The sequence below is a fragment of the Polypterus senegalus genome, chromosome 5, assembly GCF_016835505.1.
Source record: "Polypterus senegalus isolate Bchr_013 chromosome 5, ASM1683550v1, whole genome shotgun sequence".
In the NCBI taxonomy this organism is placed as follows: domain Eukaryota; kingdom Metazoa; phylum Chordata; class Cladistia; order Polypteriformes; family Polypteridae; genus Polypterus; species Polypterus senegalus.
Window position 1 is genome coordinate 194320742 of NC_053158.1, and position 16628 is coordinate 194337369.

General features: G+C 42.0%; 1 protein-coding gene across 1 annotated transcript in view; it reads left to right on the plus strand.

The window, feature by feature from the left end:
- The window catches only part of odad2 (outer dynein arm docking complex subunit 2), a 195267-nt gene that overhangs the window by 8603 nt on the left and 170036 nt on the right, over positions 1–16628 (plus strand). Inside the window, exons 3-4 of the mRNA XM_039753888.1 lie at positions 11789–11946; positions 15576–15777. Of these exons, the coding sequence (XP_039609822.1) occupies positions 11789–11946; positions 15576–15777 (360 nt within the window). The remainder of the gene's footprint in view (positions 1–11788; positions 11947–15575; positions 15778–16628) is intronic.

Here is a 16628-nt window from a genome sequence, read left to right on the forward strand (position 1 = left end):
GGAAGAGATGTGGCAGAGCCAAAGCCACCACCCAATCAGAGGATGAATTTCTCAGGGTCACCAGCTTGAATGAACGTTTCTTCACTGGTGCTCCCTTTCTCAAGCGTGTTCTGGTAAGCCCTGCTTCTCAGACGTCAGTGTCTTATTATATCCCTCTATATATACTGTAAAATCCAACGTCTGTCTGTCTGTCTCTATGTCAGTTTGCTTTTCATGGGAACTACTTAACAAATTTAGATCGCTTTTTTTTTCTATAATTTGCTTGAACATTCCAGTTAACTGTGCGACTTCTCTCATCACGCTAAGTATCATAGTTTGCTTGCAGGTGCAATATATTCACGCTAATCCGAGACAGAGGCTGCTGGCCGAGGGGAGGGGGAAGCGTGACGTCAGAAGTCCTGTTACATGGGCAGAGGCACGGGGTAATGCTAGTAGTATATATAATAATAGCATGTATGTGTATTGTGATAAGAAGAAGTCTCAGACAACGTTAAAGAGTTGGGGATTTAGCCCCATATATTGTTTGATGATCTTATTTGGTCAAATTGAGTATAAATTCATTCAATAATCGACATTTTATTGGCGTTCTGCAATGGCTTTTATATTCTGAGAAAATGGCGGCAGGAAATGAGTTGTCACGGAAATGGCGTCATCTGGATGGGCCCGGAAGTGACGTCATCAGAAATAGCCGGAAATGACGTCATCTGGATGGGACTGGAAGTGATGTCATCAGGAAGAGCCGACAGTGGCGTCATCGGGAAGAGCCGGAGGTGACATCATCTGGATGGGACCGGAAGTGACATCATCATGAAGAACCGGAAATAATATTGTGGAGGAAGTTGACGAGTCGCCATTTTCATAATTCTGAACTGGTGCAGGTATTGTAGAGTTATTTAACGTCTTTAGTTCTGTAAGGTCAGAGAGAGAGGCATCATTACCACAGTACAACCCCCCATCTGTGCATTCTTCACTCACCTGAGGACCTGTTGACTGCCTCCTAAGCACACGCGTGTATATATATATATAGTGGTGGGCAGCCAAATCCCATGCCTGGACGGGATGCCCCTTCTACATATGTTCTGGGGGAGCAACCATGGACGTCTCAGGACCTCCCCCGGGATGCTTGGTGGCAGCCTCCCTGGCTGACGATGGTGCCTCAGTTTCCCGCAAGGCATCATGGGAGGTGAATTTTTCCAGAGCCCTGTTGGGATCTGGGGTGGCCGCCAGGGGGTGCTGCATGGGTCCCTATATAGGGTGATCCAGATCTAATTATGCAATTTTCATTACGCTATAACTTAATAAGTTTATTACATAGAAAATCACCCGAAAAATCCCAGACCATTAAGAAGTGTGTGAACTGACGACATGAAGAATCGTCTTCGTGCTGAACTGGAATCGTCCCCGCATAAATCAAAGTCATCCAAACGATCTGGATCTGCATAATTAGATCTGGACCAACCTGTATATATTGTGTATAATATATATATTGTGATGCCCAATTGTGCGTACAGCCACCCTAACTCTGACACAGACAGGCAGGACACAGTTTTACCACAGAACAGACACTTATTTGCAGCTTCTCTCTGCTCCCCATAAACCAACACAGTACATAAAGCACCAACATTGTCCCTTTGACACTGTCTTCACTCCTCCACACAGACTTTGTCCTCTTCCTCCCGATTCTGGCCACTGGATGCTGGTGATTGGCCCTTTTGTGCTTCTTCCGGCAGCAATTCCTGGTGTAGCAGAAGTGCTGCCAAATAGGGCCCTGCAAAATGTCCATGCGACCCTTGGTGGTGGCCATGGGCCCCAATGGGGTTGAGCTTCTATGCTCATGACCCATGGCCCAGCTGGAAACCAAGGAGGCTGCCCTGTGTCGGTCCGGGGGGAGAAACTCTCCTGGAAGTGCTCTCCCTCCTGGTCCTTCCATAATCAGGGTGTCCCGGCCAGGTAAGGGCCCAGACTGTCTGCCGCTATATATTTATATATATATATATTGACTGCAGTACCATGTAGTGACACAATGATCAAAATGGCAGCAAGATATATAAATTAATCAGGCTTCAGTTATGGTACTATGTTACTGACCTGTTGAATGGATAACACCAGTTTTGACTTGTGCTTTATCTCAGCGTCAAGTTTTTTGCTCATTTTCTTTTGTTCTCTTCCTGCCTTTTGTTAAGATCAGGATTGTTCCACAAAGGCAAAATGGCGTGAGGCCTCCAGAGGTTGCTACTCAAGCAGGACAGGATCTTCACTGGTCTGTCCTACAGAGCCTTCACCTTAACCCAGCTGTGCCCCCAAACATTACCTGCTGTCTTCAGCTGGAGCAGGCCCAAAAACGGGGAGCTGGAAAAACAATATTCACAAAATATAACAAAAGCCCCACAAGATCAGAGAGGATCGTAAACCTTTGGATTGAATTAAAAAGGCAAACAGAAAATATTTGTACTCCAAGGATTTCCTCACAGAAAAGTAGATAATACATAGAAGAAGCTCAAAAGAGCAAAAAGAAACACAAAGGAGTTGTCTAAAAGACAATCCTAAGAAAATGAGTCCCAAAACTTAAAGTAAAAATCAGAATCAGAAGAACATAAGCAATCTGACAAGCGAGTGGAGACCTTTGAGTCCATATGATGCCTGTTTGTTTAGCTAACAGCGAAGCTGTCCCAACAGCTCATCCAGGTTCTTCTGATTGGTTGTCCAGGTTTCTGCTTCAACTCCATGTCTCAGTAGCTTGTTTGAGAGTCCCACAACCCTCGTAGTTAAAAAGTGCTTCCTCGCTTCAGCCCTAAATGCACTTCTCCCTGAATTTAAGTAAGTGATTCACCCTCAAGCTGAAATAATGTTGCTATGTTTGCTTTATCAGCATCCCTAAAGATTTTGCGCAATTTCAAGTGCAATTTCCTTCAAGCAAACCTTGCCCTCCATCTCCCGAACTCCAATTCACCCAGATGAGGCTGAGAGGCTTCTTTTATGCCAGACCCAGGAGTATTTCCGGTGCCACCCAATTAGCAGTTCCGGGTCAGATGAAACCTCCTTAAAATGGCTGAGTTCTCTCCCCACAGCTCTCTCTGGTGGCACCTACTTTCCCCAACAGGGCTGTCCAATAGGAGTGCAATTGCCAAGATGCCCTGTGAGTGTAAAGATGGGAGCTCTACTTGAAGGATGCAGCCACCTGCCATACTGGGGAACTAAATGACCCCAAGACACAGTCTTTCCCTGTCCTTCCAATATATCTTCCTGACCAGGAAATGTACCCATAACCAACTGGGCCGGGTTGCCTGTCCATTCAAATCCTTCCCTTATGGCCTTGTTCATCCAGTCCATCCATCTAGGTATCTACTATAAATATATATAAATATTTGATTTTTTTTTTTAAGTTTTGATACACTTTATTAATCCCTGAGGGCAAATTGTCTTTTCGCATGACCTTCGGAGGTCAGAGTGCAGGGTCTGCCAACGAACAGCATTCCTGGATCAATTTTCAGATTAAGAGCCTCATTCCAGGGCCCAGCAGTGTAGGATCCCTTCTGGCCATAATGGGATTTGAACCAGCAGCATTCCAGGTACCAGCGAATAACCTTAGCTTCAGAGCCACCACTCCATCCTCTGTGTTATATTACAATTACTAGGGGGCTTCCCCCCTTGCTTGCTTCATTCTTTCATTCGCCAATCCCTAACCCCAATTTCCCCTTCCTGGCCACGTCACTTCTCTTCCGCTTGTGTTTTGAAGAGGGGGGGTTGAATGCACCCCAAGGAGACGCGGTTGCTCCTTCGAAACCCCCTCTTAAATGGTGATACAATTTGAAGCAAATACTTTTATTTTTTACCTCCTCTTTGCTCAATCAGCTGCTGGCTTGCTGCTGCTGCCACCATGCCGCATGATCTGTGCTTCGTACATTTAAAAGCTTTGTCTTTCTTCTCCCCCAGACATCCTCTGATCCTGTTGGGGGTCCCACTCCCAAGGCGCGCCCCTATGAAGAGGAAGATTTTCTATTCTTTTAACTGAGAGATGGAACTGTCCCCTCCGACTACACACGGAGCTCGTTTCACTCCTGAAAGAGAATTACGTTTTTTTGAAGCGTTTGAATAACGTTTCTGTCTCTAAAATCTCCTGTGTATTTGTGCAACTCTGTGACCCAAGCGTGACAGCGTATGTGGATTTCACTTTCACCTTTTAATTCTCACAGATACGCCTCTTCATTGTGAAGAAACACTACTTTTCCTTGATGGCAACACAAATTAGACGATCTACAAGTCTGAGACTTAAAAGTTTAAATCCAAACAATATCTACATACTTCCGTCATATCACCTATGTCCATATATTCGATCTCTTTTCGCTTTCACCTTTTCATCAATATCGCATTGAATTTTGATTCCGTGTTTGGAATTACATCGTGACAATACAACGTATAACTGCCGTTGAGTGAAAATCGTTTCTTTCTCTCTACACATACTGTTTCTGACAATAGCATTCACACAAATGAGAAATGATTGACTTTTCCTAATCTCTTTGCATAAGCTCTTGTCTTGCGGGGCTTGAAATTTTCTTTCTTGGGGTTTTCACTTTCACCAAACAACAAATGTTTTAAGTTTTGGGGATACGCCTCTTCATTGGGAAGAAACACACATTTTTTTTTTCCCTGATGGCAACACGAATTAGATGATCTACAAGTCTCTGACTTAAAGTTTAAATCCAAACAATATATTCCATGTCTTTTAGCTTTTCCGTTATTTCACCGTGTAATAATTTCTATTTGTTTGCACTAATGCAATCTTTACTATCATTTTTTGGAGACTTTCGAATTTTTGTATTTCCATTATCTCTAACCTGCTCTACATGTGTATCGCGCTAATGTTTTTGAATTCTTTACGACGTTCTACTTTGTCATCTACTCTTTGTCTCGCTAGACGTGAAAGTGTCTCTCTGAGAAAGTCTCGTCTCATCCCAAGATTTTTTTTATATAATAGAGAGACATTATAATAAACAAACAACAATCCCCCCCCACCAGCACACATATTAACTCCTGGCTTGGATAATGAAGAGCTGCTGCCGTCAAAAACAAGCTTGAAGGTGGCAGTTAAGCTGGTGAAACATGTCCAGTGTATTATCATTTAAATACAGCAGGTCCATTTTTAAAAAACAAACAAAAATACCCATGAATCCACACTGATCCATAACACTTTCCCATTGTTAAAGTGCATGGGCTAGAGGAAACTGGGCGGTGGGTTTTTAAGAAGGAACTCTGCAGACGGAGCCTTTTTAGAATATTCTCATTCCGTGAGTCATGTCTGGCCCTGTGAAACTACCAATTGGATGGCAACATGGCGGCAAAAATGTTGGCCTCATCACTGTGTGTGGATCTGTAACTTCTCCTCATGTTTGTTTGGGCTTTCAAAGATATGCATGTTGGGTTTACTGATGATCCTACATTGGACCAGTATGAGTGGGCCATTCAGTGGACTAGCATCTCATCTGTTGTGTGGTTCATGTCACTGTGCCCGTCACTGGGACTGAAAGGTTTGAGAATCTTGCTTTATGTGAGTTGCCAGGTCAGTATGTTGGAATGAGCACACTGAGTTTAGTGGTGTCACTTCACCACTCCAGGACAGTAGGCCCGAGCAGCAGCGTGTAAAGTCTGTATGTTCTCCTTGTGTTTCTGTTTTTGTTTCTTCCCAGCTCTTATTCCCAAATCACAAAGGCACGTAAGTTTAGTCGATTGGTCGACACTGAACTGACCTTGTATGAGTGAGTGTGGGTGTGTGCCCGAGTTACGACTTGAACCCAGTGCTGCCAAGATAAGCTCTGGCGCCCCCAGAATCCTGCATTGGAATTAATGTGTACAAGAAAGCCAGTGAATGATAATTTTAAGAAATCTGAGCATAGTGAAGTGAAAGCAGAGCCTATCCATTCTCTCTTTCAGGCTTATGTTGGCTACACTAAGGTGCCTTTCATAATATCAGGGATTTAAAATCTGCTTTAAAGTTAATAGTCTCTTGCTTGTAATTGCTTTAGCTGCATCTACTTTATTATTTAAAAATGTGTTGTAAGTAGCGTAAAAAGATTAACTTGCTGGCTTCCCAGCACCTCCTAGAATCTGTATGTGATTAAGCTGTGACCTCTGAAAGGAGTTTGCTGAGTGATCTGCTTTCAGGAGAAACCACAGATATGTGTTTATTATGTGCTGATAAGAGCTGAGCAATGTGCAAATGCCCAATAGATAGCAGATCATCTGTGCTACAAACTTTCCATGTCTGTTTCTCATATAAAATTTGGCTACATCTCTTAATACAAGGAGAAGATTTTATATTAAACTTTTAAACAGTACTGTTTTCAAAAAGTATTATATGTACTGAAGTTCAGAGAAGAGATGGGACTCATTACTTCAATGTGTGGTATATGACCGGCCATTCATCCTGGCCAGTAGCCCCAGGCCGCCAGATGGAGCCCTCCCTGCAGCATGGAGGTGCCCCGAATGCCAGCAGGGAATCCTGGACAGTTGGAGTTTTTATCCACAGCCCTGCTGGATACCATGGTGGCTGCTAGACGACGCTGCAGGGAGGAGCAAGGATTATTGTTCTTACAGCACAGTCGTGTGGTCCGAAGAAATGACGTACTTCCGGGTTGAAGAAAAGGAGTTTTCACCTGACCCGGAAGTGCTGGATAATCACATGGACTGAGGGATCAGAAGCACTTCCGGGTCACGAACTATAAAGGACTGTGGGAGATCCCAGACGGACGAGCTGAGTTGGGAGGAAGGGAACGACGCATCTGGGAGAGTGGAGGATTGATTATTGTGTATTGATTTATGAGTATAGTGTAGTGGAGGGTGCTTTGTGCACATTATTACTTTAATAAAGTCAATTATTGGACTTTTACCTGGTGTCTGGCATTTGGTCTGATGGTTCAAGGGGATGACAGCGCCCCCTATCTGTCACAAATGGCACAAACTGATCTCTGTTGTAGTTTACATGCAGTTCCATGCATGTATTTTAAGGCTTGTGCATGTATAGAATTTCACACATTTACTTTACATTTTGAGTTGAAATTGAATAAGTCATAACTGTTATCCTCTTGGGGTGGCATGGTGGCACAGTGGTAGCACTTCTGCCTTGCAGTTAGGAGACCTGGGTTCGCTTCCCCGTGCTGTTCTCCCCGTGTCTGTGTGGGTTTCCTCCCTCAGTCCAAAGACTTGCAGGTTAGGTGCATTGGCAATCCTAAATTGTTCCTAGTGTGTGCTTGGTGTTTGGGTGTGTGTGTCCTGCGGTGGGCTGGCGCCCTGCCCGGCATTTGTTCCTGCTTTGTGCCCTGTGTTTGCTAGGATTGGCTCCAGCAGACCCCTGGGACCATGTGTTAAGATATAGCGGGTTGGACAATGACTGACTGATTGTTATACTCTTGATTTTCATGATTTTACATGATGTCTTGGGTACTGGTCATGTGACCACATTGTCTCACTTTTGATGTCACATTTAAATTATGGCAACAATCAATCATCCAGGTCATCTCTTGGAGGTTCCAGATCCCTTTTCTTTATTATTAGTAGTTAGTTTTTAAACATTGGAACATTAGAACAATCTAGATGAGAACAGGCCATTCAGCCCAACGAAGCTCGCCATTCCTATCCACTTAATTCCTTAAAAAAAACTTCACGTCGAGTTTTGAAACCCCCTAAAGTCTTACTGTCTACCACACTACTCGGTAGCTTATTTCAAGTGTCTACGGTTCTCTGTGTAAAGAAAAAGTTCCTAATGTTTGTGTGAAATTTACCCTTAACAAGTTTCCAACTTATCTTTTGATTGGCATTGCCCACACTCCACTAGACTGGTTCAGATCCTACCTCTCAGGTTGCACTCAGTTCATTCAGCTTAAAACTTTCATATCCCAACCCACCGCTGTTAGTTCAGGTGTGACAGAGCCCTGAAGCTTCTTCTTTTTTATTATTTACCTTCTTCCCCTTAGTAATATCTTTTGTAAATGTAAGATTAATTTTCACTGTTATGGCTGATGACACCCAGCTCTACCTTGCAAGTAAACCCACCTCTTCTTTTCCACCATCTTCGCTTATTGACTGCATTGCTGAAATTAAATCCTGGTTTTCTTCAAATTTTCTTGAATTAAACAGTGACAAAACTGAGATGTTATCCTCATCGGTATAAAATCAACATTATCCAAAGCCGATAATCTTTCATTTGTTATTGATAACTCCTTTGTTTCCCCTTCACCTCAGGTCAAGAGTCTGGGTGTCATCCTTGACAGTACTCTATCGTTTCAATCGCACATTAATAACGTCACCCGATCTGCCTACTTCCACCTACGCAATATTAATTTGCATTCCATCCCTCCCTCACTCCCCATACCACGTCCATCCTTGTTCACAGTCTCGTTACTTCTCGTCTGGACTCCTCTTTGGTCTCTGTAATTAATCTCTCCATACACTTCAGCTGGTCCAGAATTCTGCTGCCCTCATCATTACTCGAACCCCGTCTATTCACCATATTACTCCGGTCTTGCAGCCGCTTCATTGGCTCCCAATTAAGTTTCAAATTGATTTTAAAATTCTTCAAGTTAACATTTAAGGCCATTCATAACCTCACCCCTCCATATCTGTCCAACCTTCTTCATGTTGCCATTCCCTCCCGTAACCTTAGATCCTCTTCCTCCATCCACCCTGACCGTCCCTCTCGCTTGTCTAACCTCCATGGGGAGCGCATTCAGCCGTTCTGCTCCCAAGCTCTGGAGCTCACTACCTACTGAGCTTAGAAATAAATACGGAACCATTCTCAACTTTCAAATGTAAACTTAAAACCCATCTGTTTAAAATGGCCTATTCTCAATGATTACGATGGCTTTGTTTGGTTTTACCTTTTTATATTTTCTGGTGCTTTAAGATCTGTTTACAATGTGCTTTTTATGTATTGTTTGTATGTTTTCTTTGAGTGCTTAGAAAGGCGCCTTTGTATAAATAAAATGTAGTAGTAGTATTATTAGCTGTGTCCCTGTATTCTTGATGAACTCATTTTAAAGTTACCGTCTCAATCCACTGGACTAATTCCCTTCATAATTTTAAACACTTCAATCAGTTCTCCTCTTAACCTTCTTTTGTTTAAACTGTAAAGGCTCAGCTCTTTTAATCTTTCCTCATAACTCATCCCCTGTAGCCCTGCAATCAGCCCAGTTGCTCTTCTCTGGACCTTCTCTAGTGCTGCTATGTCCTTTTTGTAGCCTGGAGAGCAAAACTGCACACAGGACTCCAAATGAGGCCTCACCAGTGTGTTATAAAGGTTGAGCAGATCCTCCTGTGACTTGTACTCCACAGATCAAGGCGCTATATAACCTGACATTCTGTTAGCCTTCTTAATGGATTCTGAACACAGTCTGGAAGTCGATAGCTGAGAGGCCACTACGACTCCTAAATCCTTCTCATAAGATGTTCTCTCGATTTTCCGACCGCCCATTGTGTATTCAAACCTAACATTTTTACTTCCTATGTGTATTACTTTACATTTACTAACGTTAAATTTCATCTGCCACAAGTCTGCCCGAGCCTGTATGCTATCCAAGTCCTTCTATGATGATGTAATGGATTCAAAATTATCTGCTAATCCACCTATCTTGGTATGATCTGCACACTTAACCAGCTTGTTACTTATATTCCAATCTGAATCATTATATATATTAAAAATAGTAGCACACAGGACTCCAGATGAGGCCTCATCAGTGTGTTATAAAGCTTCAGCGTCACCTCCTTGGACTTCAGGGCGCTATATAACCTGACATTCTATTAACCTTCTTATGGCTTCTGAACACTGTCTGGCCATTGATAGTGTTGAGTCCACCATGACTCCAAAGTCCTTCTTATAAAGGGTACTTTTGATTTTCAGACCTCCCGTTGTGTATTCAAACCTCATATTTTAACTTACTACATTTAACACTTCACATTTACTGATACTCAATGGTTAACAGGTTCAACTCCTTCAATCTTTCCTCGTATCACTGAGGAAACCTGTAGCCCTGGAATCAGCCTTGTCGCTCTTCTCTGGACTTTTTCTAGTACTGTTATGTCCTTTATGTAGTCTGGAGACCAAAACAGCACACAGTACTCCAGATGAGGTCTCACCAATGTATGAGTGGTGGCTCTGAGGCTAGGGATCTGCACTGGCAATTGGAAGGTTGCCGGTTCGAATCCCATAAATGCCAATAGGGACTTTGCTCTGTTGGGCCCTTGAGCAAGGCCCTTAACCTGCAATTGCTGAGCACTTTGAGTAGTAAGAAAAGTGCTATATAAATGCAAAGAATTTTTTTTTTTTTATAAAACTAGTTTGAAAACAAGTAAGCCCTAGTGTCACATATTGATTATTATTTATCTGTCTAAATTTATGTACAGTCAATTCTTGTTATCTGTGAGGGTTGCATTCCTGAAAACCTCATGGAAACTGCAAATGTGGATACTGAAGAGTTGATCCTGTGGGGAGAAATGGAGTTAGCTATTGGCGGACCCTATTCACCATACACTTTTGTTACCCATTACCTTCAAACAAACCTGTTTCATTGGTGTTTAATGTCTTCTCAGGCAGGTACCCTTCCTCCTTGATGATTTTAAGCAGGAGTTCTGCAAATTCAGCCTCACCGTAAAGTTTCACGTTTTTATGTTGCGCCCTCCACTATGTTTACCTATCATCTGTATGGGAGAAGTAAAAGCTTTAGATTCGTCAAAAATATCTCCAGTTTTCGACGGATCTCGATGTTTTAGGGTCCCCTGATACTGAAAACATTGATATCTTGATGATGGGTGTGTGTCTGCCTCTGTGTGTGTCACAATTTCTTCAGTACGGTCCAGAGCTAAAACAGCTAGAGGGAAACTTAAGCCTGTTATGACTGACGATGTGCTGATTTGTTTTTGAGCCAAATCGTGCAAGAGAAGGAGGTACTCTAGAAGAACCCTCAAATACCGTGATTTTACAATTAATTATGAATTGTTCTCGTCAGTTGCTATTGCAATGACCTATTTTATGATGAGAAAGAACAGCATCAGGGTGATAAATTATTACTAAAATGGTATAAAATAGTTTGGGTAACTTGGTTTCTAGGGTGCAAAGCCAACTGACACCAATGTCTGAATTTTTTAAGTTTAAAATGAGTAAACTAGCCAATACTAATAGAGAATGATTACACATTTTTCTGATGTTCGTAAATTTATTTGGCTTTTTGTCTTTTAATAGTGGTGTCCATAATACTTCCCTTGTGATTAACCACCTCAGTTATCCACAAACCAATTTGCAATTCCATTGCTTGGTCACAAACCATTGAAGTCAGTTTAGCACTTTGTGGAACAGATTCACGCAGATTTACGGATGTTGTCTTCCTTTTGAGAGATTGATTGGATAGTTGATTCATTTGCATGAAATTGTCGGCCTACAGACGGCATCAAGTTTCCATAATGAAGCAAGTTTTTAATTCTTGTCTTTATTTGAGTGGGGTTGCTGTTAGGTATATTTCTATATTTCTTGAACTTCTGTAACAAGCTAAATGTCCCTCTTGGTACAAATAAAGTTCTATCTATCTATCTATCTATCTATCTATCTATCTATCTATCTATCTATCTATCTATTATATAGTGCCTTTCATATCTATCTGTCTATCTATCTATAATATAGTGCTGTTCACGTCTATATATCTAGTGCCTTTAATGTCTATCTATCTATCTATCTATCTATCTATCTATCATATAGTGCCTTTGATATCTATGTATCGTAAAACTAATATTATTTTATTTTTTTCAGCAAACTCTCAGTAACCTCTCTTGAAACTGATAAAGATGGCCGACCTCTTCTTCGCCTCTCTGCATCCAACATTGAAGTTCTCAGCTTCAGCCAGCTATCAACCATACTGAGAGTGGCTCAAGATAAAAAACTAAGAGAAGTCCAAGCCTGCCTTGAAGGTTAGCACATTAGTGACGCTGTGCTTCTAAGACATAGACAGTGGTGCGGTAAGGTGGGGGTATTAAAAAAAATTATACAAAACCTTCTTCCTTGTACAATTAACCCTCTTTTGAATATAATTTAAGCCTAACTGGTAATTCATTAGAACATTAGAAAGCTTTAGACAAGAACAACCCAACAAAACTCACCAGTCCTATTCGTTTAATTCCTCTAAAAAACATTGTTGAGCTTTTAAGTGCTCTAAAGTTCTACTGTCTGCCTCACTACTTAGTAGCTTATTCAATATGTCTGTGGTTCTCTATGTAAAGAAACATTTCCTGAAGTTTTGTGAAACTTACACTTCACAAGTTTCCAACTGTGTTCCCGTGTTCTTGATGAATTCATTTGAAAGTCACACTCTCGTCCACTGGACTAATTCCCTTTATAAATTTAAAAACCTCAATCGTGTCTCCTCTTAATCTCATTTTGCTTAAACTGTAAAGGCTCAGCTCTTTTAATCTTTCCTCTGTATCCCTGCAATCAGCCTAGTTGCTCTTCTCTGGACCTTTTCTTGTGCTGCTATGTCCTTTTTGTAGCCTGGTGACCAAAACTACACCCAGGACTCCAGACGAGGCCTCACTAGTGTGTTATAAAGCTTGAGCAGAACCTCCTGTCCACATCAAGGCGCTATATAACCTGACATTCTGTTAGCCTTCTTAATGGCTTAATGGAGGGGACTGGGTGGTCTCGTGGTGTGGAATCCCTGCAGATTTTATTTTTTTCTCCAGCCGTCTGGAGTTTTTTTTTTGTTTTTTCTGTCCACCCTGGCCATCGGACCTTACTCTTATTCTATGTTAATTAATATTTTCTTACTGTGTCTTTTATTTTTCTATTCTTCATTATGTAAAGCACTTTGAGCTACTTTTTGTATGAAAATGTGCTATTTAAATAAATGTTATTGTTGTTGTACTCCAAACATAAGCCGACATTCTGTTAGCCTTCTTAATGGCTTCTCAACAAGTTGATAGTGTTGATTCCACTACGACTCCTAAATCCTTCTCATAAGCAGTACTTTTGATTTTCTGATTGCCCATTGTGTATTCAAACCTCACATTATTTCCTTTGTGTAATTCTTTACATTTACTGACATTAAATAAAATTTTTTACAAATCGGCCCAAGCCAAGTCCCTTTGTGATAATTCAGTGCACTCCAGATTATCTGCCAATCCACCTTGCTTGGTAAATTTAACCAGCTTGTTACTTATATTCCTATGCAAATCATTTGTATTTATTAAAAATAGCAGCTAACACCAGTACTGACCCCTACTGGACGCCACTTTTAACTTCACCTAATTCTTCACCATCACCCTCTGCTTCTTGTGTCTGAGCCAATTCTGTACCCACCTACACACCACACCTTGAACTCCCACTTCTTTTTGTTTGATGCCCAATCTCTCAGGTGGCACCTTATCAAATGCTTTCTGAAAGTCAAAATACTGTAAATAATATTTTATTGGCCACTCTGATTGTATCCTTTATGTTGCTTCCTCAAAAGGTTATGGTCACAATGGTGTATATATTATTTAACTCTCTGAAAAGCACACAAAGCGATGGTTTCACACATAAATCAACATAAAACGTCTGTTGCTATGTGCTGTGGCTGCTGATGGCGCATGTTCAGCATGTCTGGCAGCAGTGGGGGGCACATAGGTGGTCAGCAGGAATGCAAGGTGGGCTGGCTGCCTGGCTGTCTTTGCACAGCAAGTGGGTGGCAGTGGTGGTTCTCAGTGTGACACAATATGGTTTGTACCTTTCGTTATCATAAGTGGTCCTCCCAGGCGAACTGTGCTGTAGGTGCATCAGTTACACGAACGTGTTCAGCACCACGATCAGTTGGGGATCGATCAGCTGATGCCAGTACCTCCCTTTTGTTTTCAATATCCATCTCCAGATCACTTGCATCAAACATGGAGTCTGACAAGTCTGAGTCCTATTTAATGTCCATGGAGTATTTTGCTTTGCACATTCGCTTTGGTCTCTTGCCAAATGTCGATGTCATTTTCGAGGTTGTTTGCTCTTCGCTACTCACGCACGTGTAGGGAATTGAGGTTAAATCAACAAATCTTTTTAACTTTCCTTCAAGGAAAGAGAGTTGACCTAAAACGCAAGGGCAAGTTTTGTTGCATTTTACAGCTGATTACCGTCCTCTGCCCCTGAATTTTGACATCAGCCCTGAAAGAGTTAGTTCTGTCAAAAAGTGGATCAAGATGTCTTTTATCTTTATATTTCAATAGAATGAAAAGTAAATGTGTTGTTTTAGAATATAATTGGCTGATAATTGATGAAGTACAGCATATCAAAGATCAATAATTAAAGTTGGAAAAAAAGAACTGGTGGGTCGCCCTGCTGTTTTGTTTGTTTTATTATTGAAGCGATTTCCAGTAGTGGGTTGCTGGATGTTTTCTGGGTAAATACTGGATGGGTTGGTACTCATAAGGGCAGAATGGAGAGGTGCCAGTATAGAGGACCATTGAGTCCCACCCTACTTCAAGCTCTGTAATCATTATGTTATCATACTGATGGTAGGTTGTGTTAGTTTTATTTAACATCCACCCGCAGCCACGGACCATCTGTCACATACCTCGCTCCATAAGGCCGCAGCTGCATGGGAAGGCTCCACCCTTCTCTCAGCCCACTGCCACTGGTGGCACAGGTCCGTGGCGTGGCCCTACACTGCACTAAAACCCAATAAATAATAAAAGCACTAAAACTAACCCTTTCATAAAACAAAACCCAAGCCCCCGTCATAAAAAAGGACAACAAAGGAATTTAAAATAACAACTAAAATCGGGAATAAATAAATCCACCATTTAAAAAGTTCAAAATCCTAAAATGACCTCTCCTGGCTTGAGTTCATGGTGTCCTACTGTGACAGTGACACTATACCAGCACTTAACCCAACACAGACAAACGCAGTAGGCACAATTATAAAAACACAAATGATTTTATTTTCTTTTTCCTTCACCTGTGGGCAACATTTTCCCCTTTTCTCACAGGCACACAGCTCAGTCCCAATGCACAAACAGCACACCTTAACATGCTTCTCTTTTTCCTTTACTCTTTGTCCTCCACTCCTTCTTGACATATTTCTTCTCCCTCCTCCCGACTCTGGCTCACCGACTAGTCTCTGCTGGCCCCTTATACATAAGTCAACAGGAAGTGCTCCAGGTGCTCGTTGCCCCACTTCCGGGTGTGGTGGAAGAGCTGCCAAGACGGGCTCAGGAACAGCTGCAGCACCCCCTGATGGCACCCCCAGATCCCAACAGGGCTTTGGATAACTCCATCTCCCATGAAGCCCTGCGGGAGTCCAAGGCATCACTACAACCCATGGGGACTGCCATCTAGCGTCCCAGGGAAGGTACTGTGCTGCCCATGCTTGCTCCCCCGCGTCCCGACCGTCTGTGACACTACACAGTCTGGCACCTAATCCACTTGCTTTTTCTTCTGTTCTGCTCTTTGGTCCTCATCATCACAGGTCATCCCACTGCTGCCACCAAATGTGACAGTGGCGGGTTACTTGGCACTTCATTTAACTGCAAGACGTCTGTTATTATTATTTTGTTTAATTGTTATTGTTTTCAATTTCAAGCCAACAGAGATCCAGTGGCAAAAATTCTGGGTGCAAGCTATGCCACAGTTGACGGAGAAGATTATTCTGTTTTGCGTCTGCTGGAGAAGGTGAAGCAAGATGATGATGCAAATCATGACGCTGAATTTGAGATGAAAGTCTTTCTTCTGATTCAGCAACTTGACATGCAACTGATGAACAAATCCTTAAAGCAAATTTCACAGTACGTATTTATCTTAATCTCGTTCTATTGAATGCAGCACGGTTGGCCAAAGGATGAAAAATTAAAATAACATTGGTAATGTGTTTAATTTACCTCAGTGCTACCAGGACAGGCTCAGATAAAGCAGACCCTAAATTTGTAAAGACGTGTATTTATAAGTAATGAATGGATGGGTCAATTAAATGACAATTTTTGGTATTTATAGGGTCAATATAGGAATTTTAACTTGAGTGTTGCTTGAAATTCCCTTGTCTACCTGGAAACAGTACCTTTTGGTGGCTCACAGAGACAATACAACCCTTATCACTAAACAAAGCCAAACAGCTATGAACCACTGGACATCCAGGGTATTTACCTCAGACAGACGTAATTTGTTTATTGACACTGTCAGAATAAAGTCATCATAAAGGTTTGGGGCAGCCACCCGTATAATACGTATATCCTGGCTGCAAAATAGTTTAAATAATTGTGATATGTTCACAACTCAGAGTCCAAAACAGAACTGAAGTCTTTGAGTTAAGATGGCGGCTTTATAGGCCGGCTAAGGAAGTGATGTCATCTGCCCAGGAAACAACGTCATCAGTGATGCCGGAACCTGGTGGGATTTCCCAAGAGTGGTCTGCAAGGAATGGAGTGAGATACTTAATGCACCCCGCCTCCCCCTGGTTTGTCGTGGAATTACTATTACATGGGCCCTTTAGCTGCCTCCTACTCGCACATGTGTGACAACACTTAGTGTAACGATGCCTACACTCAACAAAGAGTGCTAGACGAAAATGAACCGCATTAAATCGAGTTGAAGAGCGGCTTCCTAGTGAGGCAAAATAATAGTAGACCACACTTTTTCCTTG